Source organism: Callorhinchus milii, unplaced genomic scaffold (genome assembly GCF_018977255.1).
Source record: "Callorhinchus milii isolate IMCB2004 unplaced genomic scaffold, IMCB_Cmil_1.0 Scaffold22, whole genome shotgun sequence".
NCBI lineage: Eukaryota > Metazoa > Chordata > Chondrichthyes > Chimaeriformes > Callorhinchidae > Callorhinchus > Callorhinchus milii.
Genome location: NW_024704763.1, coordinates 133,197 through 154,463, shown reverse-complemented (window position 1 = coordinate 154,463; position 21,267 = coordinate 133,197). Strand labels below are relative to the sequence as shown.

The 21,267-nt window shown below is 42.5% G+C and overlaps 1 protein-coding gene across 1 annotated transcript in view; it reads left to right on the top strand.

Moving 5' to 3' along the window:
* Positions 1–21,267, top strand: part of ntrk3a (neurotrophic tyrosine kinase, receptor, type 3a) — a 150,142-nt gene that overhangs the window by 82,965 nt on the left and 45,910 nt on the right. The window contains exons 4-11 of the mRNA XM_042343066.1: positions 1,592–1,660; positions 2,306–2,460; positions 3,313–3,455; positions 4,842–4,983; positions 5,573–5,891; positions 13,030–13,042; positions 15,638–15,694; positions 20,850–20,952. Of these exons, the coding sequence (XP_042199000.1) occupies positions 1,592–1,660; positions 2,306–2,460; positions 3,313–3,455; positions 4,842–4,983; positions 5,573–5,891; positions 13,030–13,042; positions 15,638–15,694; positions 20,850–20,952 (1,001 nt within the window). The remainder of the gene's footprint in view (positions 1–1,591; positions 1,661–2,305; positions 2,461–3,312; positions 3,456–4,841; positions 4,984–5,572; positions 5,892–13,029; positions 13,043–15,637; positions 15,695–20,849; positions 20,953–21,267) is intronic.

Here is a 21,267-nt window from a genome sequence, read left to right as displayed (position 1 = left end):
CAGAATATCAGCAAATTGAGGCAGAATCAATATGACACCATGTTGTAATGTAAGGGAATTGAAATTCCTTTTGATAGAAGACAAATGTCTGCATTAATTCTTTTTCTGTTGCCTTTTGTAAACAAATATCATCATTGATGAATGAAGTTAGTGCTACTCAGATTTCACACTGAGTAAACATGTGTAAGTTGGAAATGATGTTTGGCTATGTTTTTGTAAACCAGCTTGTTTACTTCACTCGGGGAATTACTTGTGATATTTATACTTCACACATTTTTAGTGTTGTCTAAACAGTTAACTAAATGAAATGTAGTAGATGTAATCTGAACAGAAGCAGCCTAGGTATAAAGCTTATACGTCACTGGGGACACAGTGTAAATGTACTGCCTCACCACCTTCTCAAATGTTTTCAGCCATAGAGGCAGCACATCAGACCATTCACTGCTGCTTGTTACAGACTTTTTATAGTGCATGGCAGTGATGTCTGATATCTGACACACTACTGTACATACAGCAGCATTAATCAAACAGATAACCTGTGTCAGGAAACTCATGTGCTTCACGGTCAAACCCACTTGTTTAATAAAACATATTCTAGTTTTCTTTTGGCTTTTTAAGCAACAAACTGTGAACTAGATAAACAGTGGTAACTGATCAATGAACTGTAACCAACTAATGTATATCAGGAGTGAAGGTGGCCTTCAGATTCATTCAGGTTTGTTTTGTCATTGAAGTAGGAACACTATGTGTCTCAGACTGTCAACCGAGTGGATTCAGTGACTGATTGAGGCTGATGTGTATATGGTTAGAGCAGGCAATGCAGGAGTAGGAGTGGGTGTATTTTGTTTGATTACACAGAGTCCTAGTGCCAGCAAGTCATTTGGACACTTCAAAATCTGAACCACACAATGCCAATCTAGTAACAGAGCTTGTTTTTGTTTTGGGATTGCAACTACAAGTAGAGGTTGTAAATGCTGTCACTTTTATTGTAGCTAGCATGGACTGCAGATAATATCGATTCGGCCATTTGAGCTTCACTGTCTTAATCTAAAATGACAGAGGTCCTGTCAGGCCTGCTGCATATTTGATAACAGAGTCACAAGAGAGAAAAGAGCTCACTCTTTAATTCTCAACTATATATTGACTTGCTTCAATCATACAAAGCACTTCAGTATAGAATGGTATTATTGCTGCTCCAGAGCTCTCAGAGCTTCTGTAATGTGCACATGCTGCATGCACTGTTTGATAAATCATTTCTCTTTTCATGCTCATACACTTAATTAAAAGTATTAAAGATACAGGAAGCTGCATCCTGTCAGGCCTGTAGCTTTGCCGGTCTATACATGGATATGTCTGGGCTGACCTGATCACATCCTGTTGGAGGGGAGGGAACCTGATTGTGGCTTGCTGGTATTACTGTCAACAGCGCAAATAATATTGTAATTACTGTACAAGGATGATGATGTGTTGTTTGTTATGTGCTCTGACACAGGAAGATTGATGACATTCCTTTTACTCATTGGAAATGTAGTTGAATGAATGTAAGATTTGAGGATACGTAACTAATCAATATCTGCTGTTGAATTCCCAGCAACTTGTCGGGCAATCGGCTCAGCACCCTATCATGGCAACCGTTCCGCACACTGAGGCTCTCTCACCTGTAAGTGTAATAATAATAATAATGAAGTGTAAAGCCATATGCACAAACCTTTCTCAATCATTACATTCTGCTTTCTTTAAACACTGCGGCTGTGTGTCCACAGCTGCACTACTTTCACCTGTCTTCATCTGTCCACAGTGCATTCACTGTCCAGCTACAACTGTTGCACATCTGCACATACGCCCTGCTCTTACCTGTCAAATCACTGTTTATTTGCTTACCCTGACCTTTTGAGTGTAAAACCATTGTTTGACCAGGAGATGATTCAATTATTCTAGAATGACTCATACAATGAGAAGCTTTACTCATGTGAAATCCTAATCCTTACTTCCCATGTTCATGTTTGCATGAAGTTCAGGGATATATGAGCTCACTTTCCCCAGAGCCAGACAGTGAATCAACTCATTGCAGAGATTAAAACAATGAGGATCTCGGACACTACTGCCTCTGAGATGACCTGGTCTCTTGTTGTTATGTCTGGCCCTAGTGGGACAGGTGGAATGTTGTTCCTCTACCTCTCCCTTCCCACCCATTCTCCTTGTCATGGTTGGTGCAGGATTGAGGGTTATCCTATGTTTCAGTCTCTGACATGCATCTGAACTGAAGCTTTTCTTTACTTGGAGTTTTGTTTCTGTGACTGTCTAGGATCCTGGTTGGAAATTTGTTCAACTGCAGCTGTGAGATTCGCTGGATCCAGCTGTGGCAGCAGAGCAGTGAGGCCAGACTGGCCCAGCAACCACTGTACTGTAAGACTGACAACAGCATGATCCTTCTCTCCAACATCAACATCACCCAGTGTGGTAATTAGTGTTTCTACTGTCCAAACACACACATGCAGAACAGCAATAATACTAGATACACGATATATTTCAGAACAATGTTGGTGTTAATTATCACTTAATTTTAGTACATGTATAATTAAAAGGAGTAAAATTGCATTCTGAGTGGTTTTATTGGTTCACTTACCTTCTCCCCAGTTAAAACAGCACCAGGAGTAAGTGTCTGTGATTATTGTGTAGTTTCTGGCAGTAATGGGGAAAGGCGTGGGAGTAACAGATAGCGTTTACCTGGCATGGGCACAATGGACCTTCGATGCTGGAAAAAGTTCTGCTTTTAGCACAAAATCTGAAGATGGGTAGAGCAGGAGTTTGTTTGTTGCCTCATACCTTCCTCTTCCCCTCTCCCCCGGCTTGGAGTCAGGCTGTTAAGAGCTCTGAGACACTACCCTGCGTGGAGGGCGCTAGATAAGTGCAAGTTGTTACATAAGAACATAAGAAATACTAGGCGAAAACAGACCAAGGTCCATCTAGTTCGCCTTCCACCTTCCTAGCGGTCGCTTACACACGCGTCCAAAACGCCCTATGTGCTATATATATATACCATAATGTTATTTCCTAAAAGAAAACTAATCTGTGTTTGAAAAATCTGCTGGAGGCCAGGCTGACCCAGCAACCATTGTACTGTAAGAGTGACAACAGCATAAACCTCCTCTCCAACATCAACATCACCACTTGTTGTTGTTGCATACATTTTAACCAGTTTCTGTCCCTCTCTAGAAGTTGGGAAGTTGTGGAAATCCTACTGTGGGTTGTGTAAATGGACCTCTTGTGGTTGAAGTACCTAATGAAGCTGATATCTTGTTTCTGGTGCAGAATTGCCGGAGATTAGTGTGAGTCACAATAACCTGGTGGTGAAGGCTGGAGAGGATGTTGTGGTGACATGTAATGGATCTGGATCACCACTCCCCGATGTGGATTGGAATGTCACTCATGTGCGCTCCATTGGCATTCATCAGGTAACATCATAATAATCCTCACATTTGATATAGCGCCTTATCACGTCATTGAGATATCTCAAAACGCTTCACAGAATATACTGTAAAGTGTAGTGACTGTGTATTTTGTGGGCAAAATGCGGCAGCCAATTGCGCACAGCAGTGTCCCACACAGAGTCGTGGATTGAGGGATTAATAAGGGATTATTACTCCAGGAAGGCAATCCGCCAATCGACTAACAACTGGGTCCCTACTTACTGCTGAGTAAACATCTGCTCTCGTAAAACATGCTCATTAGCTATCTGACCATTTAAGTTTGCTTTTTAATTGTTACATTGCTTACCCCAGCCTCAGCTCCTCTCTGAATCATTGCCACATCAAATGCCTGTTCTACACACTGTGAGGTAAATATTCTTCCATTCTATTCATCCTTGGTTTTTAAATCCAACCTCTCTAGTTCTGCTCTCACAGTCTTAGCTGATCAGTCCGGTTGTGTGTCTATCTGTTGTACTTAGGCCTCTCATCTTATATAGACCAGGATCATGTCTCCCCCTCCCCCATTGTTAGGTTAGTAACTGCTACTTTAGCGCTCAGAGCCTCTTCTCACAGTTATTATACATGTCAGCTTCAGCCAGAACTGTTCTGTGATGACCATTCAGTTCAGTTATCCTGAGCACAGTTTACCTGATCAAATGCTGCTTCTAAACAACAATTCTACATCCCACAGTGTAAAGGGACATCCATATATGGTATCTCCCTTTATATCATTAGAGGATTGTAGAGCAATTCAGCAAAACTACTGTTTAATATCTGAATTGTTTGATGAAACATAAGGAGAAAGCATTCAGAAGCAGGCTGGAGGGTATGGAATGCTTGTCCAATAATGAGAGTTCATGTCGGTGCTGTCACAGGAATATTTGTCTGCTCTATGGGTTTGATGTACTTGTGAGGCCTCAGTGTGTGGAGCAGCCTATAATGTATTGAATTGATTCAAAATCATATTGAAGGTGGTGACCACAAAATCCAGTATTTTCTCTCCGATTTCTCCTTTTGTTCTGGAATCTAAGCCCCCACCCCCAGACTCTTGACTGACCAGCTACTGTGATCACCAGAGAAAGTAATTACAGAGCACAGTAGATCACATGTACAGAATTCATTAAATGATCTTCATTTGTAAAAGAGCTTTGAGCCTCTTACCTCACTCAGTGCCACTGAGAACATCAATACTGACAGTATTTTGGAGTGTGGAGGTTCTAGCCTCGGATACAATTGTGCAATTGGCTTGCTAACCCTCGGGCCTCAGTATTGCAGTAACTCTGCAACATCCAACAATTGCTGTTTCCTTTCCTTTCATGCATTACTTCTGTGATATTGGTTGTGAGTTTATATTTTTTTCTTCTCTGCCAGACTAACAGTAACCTGACGACTGTGTCCACAGTAAACCTGACCCTGTTTAATGTTGATCAGGAGGATAATGGGAAGCTGCTGATGTGTACAGCAGAGAATATGGTGGGAATGACTAACGCCTCGGTGCTGCTCAATGTTTACTGTGAGTAGCCTTTCCCATCTCAGCTCAACCTCAACAACCAGAGCTTTAAGGAGTTCAATCGACTGCCTGTTGAGTTGACATTTGATTATTGAAAATTCAAACCTGGAGACGTAGAATATAAAAGCAAAGGAGTCAAGCTGATGCCTGTATAAATTATTAGTTAGGTTATTATTATTATCATTATTATTAGTAGCTATTGTGTCCAGTTTTGGATGTCTCACTGTAGGAAAGATGTCAAAGGATGTTGAGAACCCCATTTGTCTTTTGCCACTTGCAGTATCCCAAAGGGCATAAAATAAGGCACAAGAAGCTTCAAATTTCAGGCTTTATCAATGAGGCATTTAATAATAATAATAATCCTTGCATTTGATATAGCGCTTTTCACGTCGGGAGGACGTCCCAAAGCGCTTCACAGAACACACTGTAAAGTGAATTGACTCTATATTTGTGGGTGAACGCGGCAGCCAATTGCGCACAGCAATGTCCCACAAACAGTCGTAGATTGAAAATGACCAATTTATTATTGTTTTGTTTTGGAGGGATTATTTGTTAAGGTTCAACAACTTTATTTCTTTTTTTAAACTTTCAGATCCTCCTGACATTAAAGAGTTAACAGAGCCTGAGCAACGACATATGCATTGCATTGAGTTTACAGTCTATGGTAACCCTCTGCCCACCATCCACTGGCAGTATCAGGGCCAGAGGCTCCAGGAGTCAACGTTCATCTACACTATGGTTTATGAAGAGGCTAGTGACTGGCTGTATGGCTGTTTGCTGTTTGACAGACCCACGCATGTCAACAATGGGAACTACACGCTCTTCGCAGAGAACGATATGGGCACTGATACAGAGACCGTCTACGCACACTTTCTTGGGAGTCCATTTCCAGGTAAAGAGCCTTCATTTCTGTATTCCTCAGGATCTTGACTGCATGGACTCTCACAGCTCAGGATGTTGTCAGGGACCAAATCCTTCCTTGCATTCCCAATCTCCCTGACTGCTTTCCATTTCTCTCTGCGCTCCAGCAGGAGACTACAGGGCACTGCTGATGCAGACCAGTCAGTCTGGCTCACGAGACAGGAGGAACACAGCGGGCATTGGGGCCAGTGATTCTTCCCACACAACTCTTGTTAATCCTACAAACCCCTAAATGATAGTGTGAGCCTAGCTGGACAAGCAGTGTGAAACTTGCTAGGCAGCAAACGCAATGGCAAGCTATGCACTGTAACTGAGCAACACTTACCCCAATGCACGCTCTGGGGTCTTCAAGCCTTGGGTTTCACCAACCTGTACCTAATAAGCTATGCATTGTTGTGCTCCACCACTGTCAACTGCTCTGGGATGCTACCCTGTGTGAGGAGCGCTGTGTAAATGAAATTTGTTGTTGCATCGCTAACCTCTGGAGAGAAAATGTACAGAGATTTCTGTATGTAGCTGGTTTGCATGTATGACATTTCACCCACAAAATGCCTAGTCACTTCACTTTACAGTATATCCTTTGAGAGGTCTCAATGATGTGATAAGGCACTATATTAAATGCAAGGTTTATTATCATATTATATATGGATTTCTTTCTAGTTTCGATGATGTTAAGCATGGTGCTTGGTTTCTGCATGTGCCAGACACCTGGGCAACCAAAAGAAAAATCAATCTGTTAAACATCTCACAATAATGGACATTGTATAGATATTTAATCTTTGTTTTACAATTTCCGTGTTCATGTGTTCTAGACAACAGCAACGTTACATGTATAATAGCGGCGTTCACATCAGGAGGACATGTCACAGCGCTTCACAGAGCTGTCTGACAGCTCGGGGAGCTGAGGGGGAAGGTGACCAAAAGAGCAGTCGAAGATAAAGGCCTTCAAGGCTAATTTTAAAGGTGGGGAGAGAGGAAGGGGATGAGTCGGAGATATTCTGTGATGGAATTCCAGAGTAGAGGCAGAATGGCTGAAAGGTCAAACCAGATGATTTGAATGGTTTCCCTCAAGAACCAAGTTGATATCGGCAGAATTTCCAAAAGATGAAAGAGCAATTTTCAGATTGTAAATTGACTTGGGTTTTGGGAATTTAAGTGCCCTGTTGATATGCTGTATATAAGTGCTAGTTGTACACTTCTCAGCTGCACTTACACTTACACTGTACATTCTACTCACATTGACAGAACTTACACTGTACGTTCTGAATTTGTGCCAGGCCTAAGGTTTGGTTTCAGCAATATTAATCACAATTTGAGGCAAAAATTGGTAGTTTTTTTTCTCAAAAAAGAAACATTATCTATTAATTATCTTATAAACTATTAGTTTGAATATTTTTTATGCAGCAACTGATTTCTTAATTAGAATTTCTAAATGAATGTGAATTCTGTAGATAAATCTTCATTAAAGTCAGCTTCAAATCTTCAAATGCTTGACTGGAAAAGAGCTAATTTTGACGGGCTAAAGAGGGACCTAGAGTTGGTGGACTGGCAAGTAAGAATGGCAGGTATAAAGGCCCATGAGCAATGGGAAATCTTCAAAGATACGATAGCTCAGGGTCTAAATAGTTATATTCCCACAAAAGGGAAATGTACGAGAACCAAGCCTGCTTGGATGACCAGGGATATTCTGTCTAGGATGAAAAAGAAGAAGATGGCGTACGACAATTGGCGGATGCAAGACACTGAGGATAGCAAAGCACATTATAGAGAATGCAGGAGTGATCTTAAAAGAGTGATAAGACAGGCTAAAAGATCGCATGAGAAGAGGTTAGCGGGTAACATAAAGAGGAATCCTAAAATATTTTAAAAGCACATAAAGGAAAAAAGGTTAGTTGAAGGTAGGGTGGGGCCAATCAATGACAATGACGGCAATCTTGTTGTGGAGGCTGATGTACTAAACGAGTACTTTGCATCTGTCTTCACAACGGAAACGGATGCCCCAAATGCCACAGTATTGGATGACAGGGTAGAGGACATAGATCAGATTACTATAGACAGAGAGGAAGTTCTGAAAAGATTGACTGGGCTCAAAATTGATAAGTCAGATGGGTTTCACCCAAGGTTGCTGTGGGAGATACGGGTTCAAATAGCAGAGGCTTTGGCCATTATATTTCAATTGTCATTGGACACAGGAGTGGTGCCAAGAGACTGGAGAGTGGCTAATGTTACCCCACTCTACAAAAAGGGGCAGAAAGACAAGACCGGGAATTACAGGCCAGTCAGCCTAACTTCGGTAATAGGAAAGCTACTGGAGACCGTAATCCGGGACAAAATAAATCTCTACATAGAGGCAGCCAACTTGGATTTGTTAAAGGCAAATCTTGCCTAACAAATCTAATAGAATTTTTTGAAGAAGTGACTGCGAGGGTTGATGAGGGAAATGCGGTGGACATTATTTACATGGATTTTAAAAAGGCTTTTGACACAGTACCGCATAAGAGGTTAATAAAAAAACCTGGAGACCCACGGTATTAAGGGGACAGTAGCCGTTTGGATTAGGAACTGGCTGAGTGACAGAATGCAGAGGGTGGTGGTTAATGGATGTTTCTCGCAATGGAAGGAGGTGTGCAGCGGTGTCACCCAGGGATCGGTATTGGGACCACTGCTCTTTCTCATATATATTAACGATCTGGACTTGGGCATATGGAGCACTAATTCCAAGTTTGCAGATGATACCAAGTTAGGTAAGGTAGTAAATAGTGAAGAAGATTGTGACAGACTGCAGGCAGACATACACAGAATGGTGGACTGGGCTGACATGTGGCAGATGGATTTCAATGTAGATAAGTGCGAGATGATACACTTAGGTACGAAAAATGATAGGCAATATAGGCTTGGTAGCTCAATCTTAAAGGGGGTGAATGTACAGAGAGATCTGGGCGTTCAAGTAAGCGATTCATTGAAGGTGGCAGAGCAGGTAGATAGGGCAGTAAAAGGGGCATTTGGTGTACTGAGCTTCATTAGTAGGGCATAGAGTATAAGAGTAGGGGTTATGCTTAATCTGTACAAAACACTGGTTAGGCCTCAGCTGGAATTCTGCGTCCAGTTCTGGGCACCTTACCTCAGGAAGGATATTAAGGCACTGGAAAGGGTGCAGAGGAGATTCACGAGAATGATACCAGGAATGGGGAAGCTTAGCTATGAGGACAGATTGGAAAAGTTAGGACTTTTCCCATTAGAGCAGAGAAGGTTACGCGGGGACCTGATAGAGGTCATCAAGATCATGAAAGGTTTCGATAGGCGAGATAGGGAAAAGCTGTTTCCGCTGGTAGGTGTGTCTGTGTCTCGTGGTCACAGCCTTAAGATATCTACCAAAAGAAGCAGAGGGGAGGTTAGAAGAAATGTTTTCACTCAGCGAGTTGTTAGAATTTGGAATGATCTGCCCAAAAGGGCAGTGAAGTCCGATTCGATAACAGCTTTTAAGAGAGAACTGAATAGGTATCTGGAGAAGACCGGTTTGCAGGGTTATAGGGAGAAAGCTGGTGAGTGGGGTTAATAAAAGTCAGTTGCTCTGTCAAAGAGGCGGCACAGACTCGATGGGCCAAATGGCCTCCTTCTGTGCCATAACATTCTATGATTCTATGATTCTATTCTATGAAATCTCAGCTGAAGAACCTACAAGTTAATTACGGTCAGTTTGTACTTTGCCTGATTAACAAGCAATTAACTAAAAGTGGAATTTGAGACAATGACTTAGCTCGGCAATATGGAGAAAGCTAGCAGTTAGGAGACTTTGTGCTACCTGTAATGAAGCAGGGGAAGAGCTGATTAAGAACGATGTCTGTGTGACTTTGACTGGAAGAAGAGAGCACAGGAGATGGCTACAAATCTACTAGTTAGCTGACATTTATAGAGAGAAAGATTACTGAAAAATATACCCAGAACCAAAATAATGTTGCCTCCACTGCTGTCAGTGGCTGGCTTTGCTGAAGTAAAGGAAGCCTAAGTGTACACCAAGCAACACATCCTATTGCAGTGTCGCAGCTCCCCAAGTGCCTATGCAACCAGATCTGAAGTGGAACCACAAAGTAGATATTATAAAGTGCGCAGCTGCAGCCTTCACACAGACGTAGATATTAATTGGAGGTTGCGGTTTGCCACAATGTTCGAATGTGAGAGGCCACAACAGGGTGAGGAGGTTCCATGAAGGACGCATGGTTGTGTCTGCTGAAGCTGGTGCAAGAATTGCATTAGATTTTTCTTAATGTGTTAATTTATAAACTTGTAGCCAGATGTCTTCCCACCTATCTGCCTCAAGTACCACCTTGTGCTCTAAACAGACTTGTCATAACTATTTTCCATGAATGAAGGGAGAAAAGGGTGCCCTCTAGCTATTAATTGTATGGCTCTGTTTTCCTCAATCATGTTTATTTCATATTCAGTAACACTTGTAAATAAGTTGTTGTAAAATGTGGTAAATAGGTGCACCTAAATAGGAAATCCATTCCCACTCCCACTGTGTGTAAATCAACTGCTCATGTTCGTAGGTCACAGATACCCCTGAATATGTGGTTTTACAACAGGAGCAATTTTCCACAGGTGTCAGGACAGTCAGAGAATTTCTGACACAATCAGCAACACCTTGCATTTATTATAGCACCCTTCATACGGGGTAGTGTCCCTGAGTGCTTGAATCAGTGTCATACACACTGAAGTCTTGAAGAGTAATTCATGAAAAAATACTCTTTTCCCCTTGTAGTAAATCTGGTTCTTTGTATTATTGGGTTTTACTGGCTGCAAGTTGAGTCTTGGGTTCAATTCAGTTCTAATTCAGTGGAAGCTAAGAAGGAAGCAGTTTCCGCTTTCAGTGACAGGACACCAAACTAAAAGAAAAAACATGTTTGCTGGAAATTCACAGTAGGCGCTCAGCATCTGAACGATATAGATACCTGAAGGGAAATCATTGCTTCAAAAACACTCTACAGAGCACGTGAAGGTTCAACCAATGCTATGTGGAGGATGCTTCCCCTTGAAGAATGAGAACTGTACAAGTTACATCATCTCTCTTACCCAAGATAACAGCCACATTAAACCATAGTAGATCAACATGAAAATTAAAACATAGATTATGAAAAAGTAGTATTTACAAAACGTGTAGGGTGAAGTAAGAGGACGACTATTTGCGCCAAGTACAAGGCTACACAGAGGCAGTTAACCCTAAACTACACCAGAGTCAAAGTACAACAAGACATAGCAGCAGATGGCAAATATTCTATTGTAGCAGTAAGAGCGTAATCAGGGAAACATTAAAATCCTAAACCACCCGAAGGGCTTTGAAAAATATGCCCAAGTTAGCAAACAAATAAAATGACTGCTTCCTGGAGGTTTTTTTTTAACCAGGAAAGGCACTTAAAAACATGCCATCTACTATCCAACATGTATTGTTTGAGCTCCACAATATTGATACAAGTGACCGTTAGGGCTAGAAACCCAGAATTCACTGTTTGTACCCGAGAGCATGTAGAGAGACGATGCAGGAAATGTGTGGAGCACTGACAGATATAGGTCAAAATGTTACCGTCCTGATAACAATGAATGAGTTGGAGAAACGAGTATGGCCCAAATTTAGGACCTTTGACATATAGAACTAAATTTAGTGGCAAAGCAATGGTGCCATATGAACAAGGTGCTGAAAGAAATGTCTAATCTCTCTCGAATGGTTGAAGTCTTCTAACATCGATCAATTCTTAATCTGATGTTCAGGCTTCAAGTTGATGTATTATCTCTTAAGACCTAGTGTGTTGGAATGAGCTCTGAAGGCAAGGTTTATCCATGATAGAGCCTGGGAAGCATTAATACCTCCAGTAAGAAATACAATTGTGATTTAACAACAGAAGGATAGCAAAAGGATAACATTAGGAAGAATCTTCCTTCTGATGTAGCTGTTTGTTGTGCTGCCTGGTTTTCCGATGGACTTTCCCTGGAGAAGCATTACTCAAATTGCTCATTGTGTTGCCAGTTTGCTAGTGGCTAATTGGTGTGGATTATTTGGTAATAATTATTTCCATGGGTATTATATTTATTATAACCTACTAAGGAAGAACAGGTATTTTACACTAATGAGTTGAGAGAGAAATTATTTTCTATTAATCAAAAAAGACATTATAAATAGCTTCTGACCATTTTGATAGTTTCCCTGAGCTTGCTATGACTTTCCAGAATAATTATTCTGTGTAATTCCGAGGCTTTCCCAGGTATAATCTAAGAGTAAAGAATGCAGGTGACTGTGACACACACAGCTCAGGTTATGTGTGACCGGGTATATGTAACTAAGATTTGAGTTGAGTTGAACCTTCCTCCTAATATCTTTGCACCTGTCTGTCTCTCTCTCTCTCTCTCTCTCTCTCTCAAACATACCTATTGATTTACTCTTTACAGTTCTCTTGGACAGAGCATCCCACATATGCACATTCCTGTAAGTGAAGCATTGCTTCCTGACCTCAGGTCTAACTGTCTTTGTTCTGGTTTTGAAGCTGTGCGAGTACACCTGCTGTCGCTCGGAGTAACTGTAGTGTTTGAAATTGTGTCAGAGTTGATAGTAGCTGTCAGTAACTGTCAGAGGTATTTTTGGCTTCACCTTTTGCTTCAGAAGGAAAGCATAGAATTAGCTGAAAGACGGAGAAAGCACTTGTGAGGAGCATTGTTCACTCTCTCAATAGTTTCACAACCTCTTTGAGCTGCATAAAGAGTGAGGGCAAGTGGGGTAACTTGGTGATTTGTATAAAAAGTAAAATATCTATTTCACTCTCTTGCTTCATGCAAGTAGATTGTTTACTGAGTCCTGTAGCTCAATGGTTAAAGCACTCGCCTTGCAAGCCTTGCAAGTTCTGTTCCCGGCAAGACGAAATACTGGGAAAATTTCCTTACTCCACACACCTCTGTTTACCTAGCAGTAATTAGGAACCCGGTTGTTAGTCGATTGGCGGATCACTTTTCCGGGAATAATAATTCCTTCAAAAAAAACAATAATAATTTGGTCACTCAATCCACGCCTGTTTGTGGGACGCTGCTGTGTGCGATTGGCTGCCACGTTTTACCCACAAAATATACAGTCAATTCACTTTACAGTGTATTCTGTGAAGTGTTTTGAGACGTCTAGAAGACGTGAAAAGCGCTATATCAAATGCAAGGATTGTTATTATTATCTAGTCCAAGTTTCTTCTTCGAGATTGCACTGTGCGGTGCTAAATTGTGTGGAGTGCTTGCATTTTGGTCCCTCCTCACTCACTATTGAAAGCGAACAGATAAGCAGTCGGTGTTCGTATTCCTATTGAATTGAATATTGTGCAAACTCCTTTGTTGTAACACAATGTGTTAGTAATGACCCTTTGCTGTGGTGTGGTATGATGTGCAGTGTAATAGTAATGCGCCCAAGTGGGATAATGGATTGTAAGAGTTGGGATTAGGGTTTGGATTGGGACAGGATCAAAGGCTGTTGGAGTGGAGTGTCAGGAGACCTCAGTCACACAATCCCAGCCCAGGCTGTGCCAGCGTTATTGACTAGCCGGGGACCTTCTGATGCTGATTGTTGCCCTGATGTAATCTATGCTGTTATGTATACAATAAATTAGGTTTCAGATCTCATTTTCAGCTTTCTTGCTGTACCGGTGCCTGAAATGCTTAAAACTACAATATTACACCAACTGATCCAGAAATAGGGAGAGAGAGATAATTGGAATTTTCTTCTCTTCCAACACAGCTCTGTAGATATTAAATTCCATGTACTGTTAAATTTTTGCCTCTCGTTGCAAATTGTCACCCTTTCTATAGTTGAACTTCAATGGGATGCCAATATCTGTTGCATAGTGTTACTTAAATTTAATTTCAATTTCTCACTACCTTCTGTGCCCTTTCATCTCTACCAGAAAGTGGTGCATTGGCTGATATTTGGATTATTGTGTGTTCAGCCTGGTCTCTGAGCAGCGCAGCATCTCCAGAGCTAATTTACATGTTCCTGTTATCATAGTGCACCTTCAGAAAGTAAAACAGTCTCTGTAAAAGCAATGACTGGTTTACACACTTGAGATGCTATTGCACTAACAGCTATTTTAATTGTTAGTTTGCTTCCCAGCATATGGGAAATAGTTCAGAGCCCAGGCTCATTACCAGCATGATGATTACACTCTACAACAGTCTGCAACAGGCACACTTAACCCAGATGAGGCTGCAGAGGGCATCCGAAGGATGGCATCTCTGTTACTGTAGCACAGGCCAGCTCTGAACTGAGTCGTCAACCTGGACTGTGAGTTCAAAAGCCTGACATGGGACTCGATACCACAATTTTTTGACTCAAAAGTGAGAGTGAGACTGACTGAGGCAGGTGGGCACATTATATCAAATGCAAGGATTATTAGGATTATAATCCCTTCTGTTGAGCTAATGTTATGTTTTTCTTTCACAGATAATATGGATGAGCACTTTTACAGTAAGTCTGTTTCAGCATCTTCTGGAAGCAGGTCTCAGAGCACAAAATATTGCCATTGTTACGTTATGTTTTGGGAGGGAAGAGGATTAGAGCAATGGTGTGTTATGGAGATTATTTCTGTATCTGTGGCAACACAACAACAACTTGCACTTATATGGCTCCCTCCATGCAGGCTGGCGTCTGAGAGCGCTTAACAGTGGCGGAGTCTGACTCCGAGCTGGGAGGAGGGGGGAGGTGGCCGTAAGCACGATCGAACAGGAAATTCTTCAGGCGGGACTTGAAAAAGGAGAGAGAGGGGGCAAGGCAGAGGGATTGAGGGAGAGTGTTCCAGAGATTCAGGGTGTAGTGGCTGAAAGTGCGAGCTCCGGTGGTGGGGTGGAAGGGGCGAGGGACGAGCAGGAGCTGGTGCCAGTCGAGCGGAGGCACCCTGAGGTGGATTGGGGAGTGAGGAGATCAGAGAGGGAGGGAGGTGCCAGAGAGTGAAGGGATTTGAACACGAGAGTGAGGATCTTGAAGTGGATGTGTTGGGTGATGTGGAGCCAGTGGAGCCTGGGCCAGAGCTGGGGAGATGTGGGTGTGGAGTTTGGTCGGGGTCAGTATATGGGCGGCAGAGTCTGAATGAGCTGATCTTGTGAATAGTGGAGATGGGGAGACGGCGAGGAGGGGGTTGGAGTAATTCAGGCGAGAGGTGACAAACGCATGTACAAGGTTTCGGCTGCATCTGGGGTAAAGGTACGGTCAGAGGTGGGCAATGTGGCGAAGGTGGAAAAAAGCGGTCCTGGTCAGGGACTGGATATGGGGGAGGAAGGACAGCTGGGAGTCAAACTGGACGCCTAGGTTTCGCACTGGTTCAGTAAGTCTGAGGGAGAGCCCAGGGAGGTTGAGGAGTTTAGATCTGCAGGAGTGAAGACGTTGACAGGATTCTGTTTCCGTTGTTACACATTTATTGTTGTAATAACGTATGTGTGTTTTACTCAAGTTATAATTTACTGTATAGATGCCTCACCGCCCCAGTTAGGTGCCTCCTCTCTCTGCTCAGTGCCACTTGAATTTGGCTGAGATGCCACATTCACAGACACATTAATATATCTGAGCATTGATATTATCTTTGGCACCACTCCAGTCGATGTATATTGCTGTATCTCCCGGTGACTGGGGTTGAGTGAAAGTTGTTTGTGTATCATGCTCCCCGCTGGTAGGAAGGCAACTCAGGTAACGGTATCATTTGGTTTTCTAGTTCCGTCCTTTGAGGTGACCACAGTGCCTCCTGTCAGTGTGACACACAAACCCGAGGGCGACACATTTGGCGTGAGTACCTCCTTTACTATATTTAATATAATAATGATTGTGCATTTGATAGAGCACTCTATAATGTCGTGGAGATGTCGCTTAGTGCTTCACAAAATATACAGTAATTTTAGTGTGATTGTGTGAATTTTAATCCTCTTTAATGTAAAGTCCAAACAAAGCATTTTAAATGCACAATTTGAATAATTTCAGCATATTTCCTATTTGCCTGAAGCACAGCCCATATCATAAATAATAATAATATATCATATAAATAATGTTATATCATAAAAATAATAATAATGTTATATCATAGAAATAATAATAATATTATATCATAGAAATCAACTGGAGTAACATGAATGAGGAAAACAGTCTTTGATGATTGTTGCAGCTTCCTGAACTGGGCACTAAGTGAGAGCTTCTCACACAGAGCATGGGCAGGTCTATCACACTGGGATCTTCACATTGTGTGACCCTCTGCAAGGGAGAATAAAGGGAGGGAGGTGATGGGGGCATTTCAAACCCTCAGTCCTGGAGTGAAATGCCTCATGTGACGTGAGACAAAGAAAACTAATCTGAATGGCAGTGATATTAATTCCTTCATTTTCTGCAATAACTTCGCCAAATAATGACAAAGAAATGTTTTTTAGTGAATCTTTACAGAAAATCCCCTCTTAATGAGATTTCAGAGTAGATGTGCTTGTGACTAAACAGCTCCAAACCCTCTGAGGTTATCATATTGATGTTATATCGCCAGCTGGAGAAGGAGGAGACAGTACAGATGGTAGGATCTGCTGTTTGTATTCTCAATCTCTTGTAATTTGACAGAAATAACTCACAGTGCACATCTGCAAATAGTGCATAGCAGTATCAGGAGGATTGGGTTTGTAGCCTCTGGGGCGTGGAATCTTGCAGCTTTTGGCCAATTTAACTCTCTCAGTTGTCTACAATATTCCCTATCCTCTTTCATTTCCTCTCTAGGGAGTGAAATGTTGTTCACCATGAAATGCTTCTGCTAATAAGGTTTTCTGCATAAAGTTGTTAGCGTCTCCTGTTGTGTGTGTATTCCACTCGCTGTTACTGCGAAAGAATTGTAATAGTAAAAGCACGGCCACAACTGAATGACAACTGACTCCCTCAGGGCTCTGTCCTCGGTCCCCTCCTCTTCACCCTCTATATGCTCCCCCTGTGGTGACATCATCCGCAGACATGGGGTTAACTTCCACATGTATGTGCATGACACCCAACTCTACCTTTCCTCCTCTACCCTCAACTCCACGACCCCCGATGTCCTGACAGCTGTCTGTCCGACATCGAGTCCTGGACGAGAGACAACTTTCTTCAGCTCAACGTGCGCAAAACTGAGGCCCTCCTGATTGGCTCATGTCAGCGCCTCCGCACCTCAGGCGCTGACAGCATCAGCATCCAAGGCTGCACTCTCCACCTCTCATAGCCAGTCAGGAACCTCGGCGTTCTGTTCGACCCTGAGCTGTCCTTGCTCTCTCATATCTGCGCCACAACTGGCACCGCCTTCCACCACCTCCGGAACATCGCCAGACTATGGCACTACCTCACTCCTCACACTGCTGAAGATCAGGTCCACGCCTTTATCACCTCAAGGCTGGACTACGGGGACTCTCTCCACGTCGGCCTTCCCAGCCCTCCCTCCACACTGCAGGTCATTCAGAACTCTGCAGCTCGTGTACTGTCCCGCACAAGGCTTCGCGACCACATCACTCCCACCCTCGCTCGCCTCCACTGGCTCCCCATCCCCCAGAGGATCGAATTCAAGATCCTCATCCTCACCTACAAGGCCATTTACAGCCTTGCTCTCTCCGACGTATTAACCCCCTACTTACCTGCCCGTACCCTCCGTTCCTCTGGCTCCGGTCTGCTCCATATCCCCCGCCCCAACCGCCCTACCATTGGTGGCCGGGCCTTCAGCCTCTCAGCCCCTAGGCTCTGGAACTCCATCTCCCAGTGCCTTCGCCGCTTCCTCCCTTTCTTCCTTCAAGGCCGGTCTCAAGACCTTTCTCTTTGACCTTCAGCTCCCCTCTCGACTCTCTACCCCCTCCTCGCTCCCTCCCTTCCCTCCCCTCACCCTGACCATTCCCCCCCTGCTCGGTACCTGACCCAACTATCCAGTGCCTTGGGACGTCCTCCCGACGTGAAAGACCCTCTAAAAATGAAATGTTGTTGTTGTTGTTCTCTTAAGGTAGTGCATTGGGTCATCACTGCATGTATCGTTCAACTCTTGATTCCATTCTGGTGATCAGTATAGAGGGTAGGTTGTGGCTTTGTATGAGATCACAGACTATTGTAGAGCCCTGGGGAAATCCACCTACATTGCGTTCAGACCCATTGCCTCATGAAACCCTCATGAAACCCAGGATTCATATAAAGTGTGATGACTTGTCGAGCCTGTCCCTCTTGTTCGGGGTAAGGCAAGGCTGCCCACTGACACTGACCTTAGCTGATGTATTGGATGGCATCAAGAGGAATGGACTTAGTATCTCTGATAAAATGACAGTGTTTCTCTTTGCAGATGATGTTGTGCTGTGTTTCACATCTCGCATGAATTATTCCTTTGTATAATGACACGAGTGGATATAATATGACAATGGCAGAACCTGCTTCCATCGGGCTTTATTGTGTTTGGATGGAGACCTGAATGAGGCTTGGGTCCTGCAGACCCGTCATTGGTTCACTTCAAATTGTAACACGTGGAGCATCTGCGTCACAGGAACCTGTTTGTTGGATGTTCCATTCCTGTCCTTTTCACCGCTATCTCTGTGTCTCTTCCCCCGTCACTGGTGGGATTTCTCCCCCTGTCACTGCTGGGATCTCTCCCCCTGTCACTGCTGGGATCTCTCCCCCTGTCACTGCTGGGATCTCTCCCCCTGTCACTGCTGGGATCTCTCCCCCTGTCGCTGCTGGGATCTCTCCCCCTGTCGCTGCTGGGATCTCTCCCCCTGTTGCTGCTGGGATCTCTCCCCCTGTCAGTGCTGGAAAGTGCTGCTAATGACAGGCCAGACAGCATTTACCATCACGAGATGTTATTGAGAATCCTTCATTTTCTTGACCTTTGTTTGATTTCACACCATGCTGTTTCAGGACATTGACCCTCAATCATTTGAAGAATTTCTGGGGAGAAACTGTTTTAATATTGGCGTTGGCGTGACATCAAATTCTTTAACTTCTTACAGTGGGAATATAATCAGACAGTGTAAATGCAAAGAGACTGCAATCCAAAGCGCTGAGATAACAGTTTGCAACATCCCGAAGAAATCATTTTGATATCACTGAAAAGGGGAAAGCTTTTTTTTAATCTTAGATTTAACCCAGACAAGTCGATACAAAAAACAAAGAAATATCGTAATATCAGAAACCACAGCTGTAATGCAACAGTAAAGAACCAGAATCAACCAGTCTGTTTCCTGTCTCAGGCCTAGTTATACTTTGTGTGGATTACAGGGATGTACTTAGAATGTAAAGCATAGAAACAGACCATTTACACCATGTTTATACTCACTGCTCCCTCACTCCATAGCTGCTATTTCCTTCTCCCCCATGTGTACATTATTGTGGTTATTGTGGATTATCCAGTGAAATATATTCAGTTTTGAGTGTGGGACTATTGAGCATGTGTCTATTACTACATCATAGTTACAATAATTTCAGTTCTCATTTGAGAATGGAGGTTCCCCCTCCAAATAGCAAACAGGCTGTGAATGGATAAATATCCTGACGCTTTACACTGGAGAATTGCATGTGGACAAATCTGTCAGGAATTAATTATTTTACGTTTAGCTTTTGCTAATAAACAGCCCTTTGTTGTGTACACACCGCACATCACTGGTTCCAATGTGCATTACCTCATATCAGCTAGTTTACAGTCCATCTGTCACTGCTTAGTTTGTCATCATTCATCTGAATCTCGTTGAATGCTTTATATTTATCTCCTTTATATTTGTTAGCTAGCTAACATTTTAATAATAAGAAGAATTATTGTTCCATTCATTTATGTGTGAAGAACGGAAGAGATCTGTTCAATGCCAAGCCGAGCCTATTCCTAAAGGCGGTTTTCATTCTTATTAGTTTAATTTGCTAATATCACTGTGACTTTGTTTTTTTGTGGAATGTTATCAAATGGCTTCTAAAAATCCAAATAAAATATATTCATTGGATACACTCATCGCTGCTTTAGTTATCAAGACAAAGAATATTACCTAGTGACACAAGGCTGAGTGATTCTACAATCCGACTGCTCCTTCTCTTCTTTAGTGTCCTTCCTGTATAATGCTGCAGACGTCTGGAATTTTATCTAGTTTTACTCTGTAAGACCATTTTGTCTTAAAATTTAATTTTGCACAAAATTGTAAATTCTTAAATTCAGTATTAATTTGGAAGCCATTTTGTTTAAAGAACCAGGACTTTGGCAAATGCGGTGAGCACTGTGAAGCTCTCCCTGCCCTATATGCCCAGAATTCAGAATCATATTCACTGCTCGCTCTCTGTTAATCCACTACACTTAACGTTTTACTGTTTGATGTACAAACCTCTCCTTATTCCTCCTCTCAGAATGTATCCCCACAGACATTTATGCATTAAGTTTCACCTGTCACCTGTTTGCCCAAATCACTAATCTGCCTGTCCTCCCGAAGCCTCTTACATTCCTCATCTTAGCCACACTCCCAATTTTGATGTCATTGGCAGATTTAGATTTTGTGCCACTTAAACTCAAGTCCCAATTTTAGTATAAATGGAGAAAATGATGACTGCATATGGCTAGAGCCATGGTTGAAGAATAGACATGGAAGCATAAGGTGGAGTTGGTGCTTGCTTTGCCCATTAAATCTTTACTGGGAAATAGTGGGTGATACGAAGTGAGAATTGGATCAGGTAGTATTTGTACTGTGGATGTTGATGGGTCAAATGACCTTTTCTTATTTATGATTTTATGATTTATTATATTCTTGTGAGCATCTCAAGAGGCCTGGGATTTCACTGTGACTGTGAGGGCCTGAGAGTTAGAGATCACTGTTTTACTATAAAATGTATGGTGTTGATGTAGTTCTAATTCAAGCTGCAGCACAGACTCGATGGGCTGAATGGCCTCTTGTACTAAAGGCTTTTACCTTTGTGTTCCAACACTCTGTTTTGGCTCTCACAGGTCTCCATTGCTGTTGGACTAGCAGCGTTTGCTTGTGTTCTCCTGCTTGTACTGTTCATCTTGATTAACAAATATGGACGTCGTTCTAAATTTGGAATGAAAGGTGAGTAGCAATGCTGAATCTTCTGTTCCTGCTGTTCAAGTGCTCCGGGGTTACCCTGTGTGAAGGACACTATATAAATGCAACTTTTTGTTGTTGCTCATGGGCTCATTTAATTATGTGATATTTGCAATGGAGCCACAAAAATGAGTTGAACTTGTGATGTTAGGAATTGTTGGAACTAGATTTTTGCTAAATGAGGTTCAACAGTCAAATACTCAAAATAATAATAATAATCCTTACATTTGATATAGTGCCTGATCAAGTCTTCGAGATGTCTCAAAAGTGTTTCACAGAATATATGTAAAGTGAATTGAC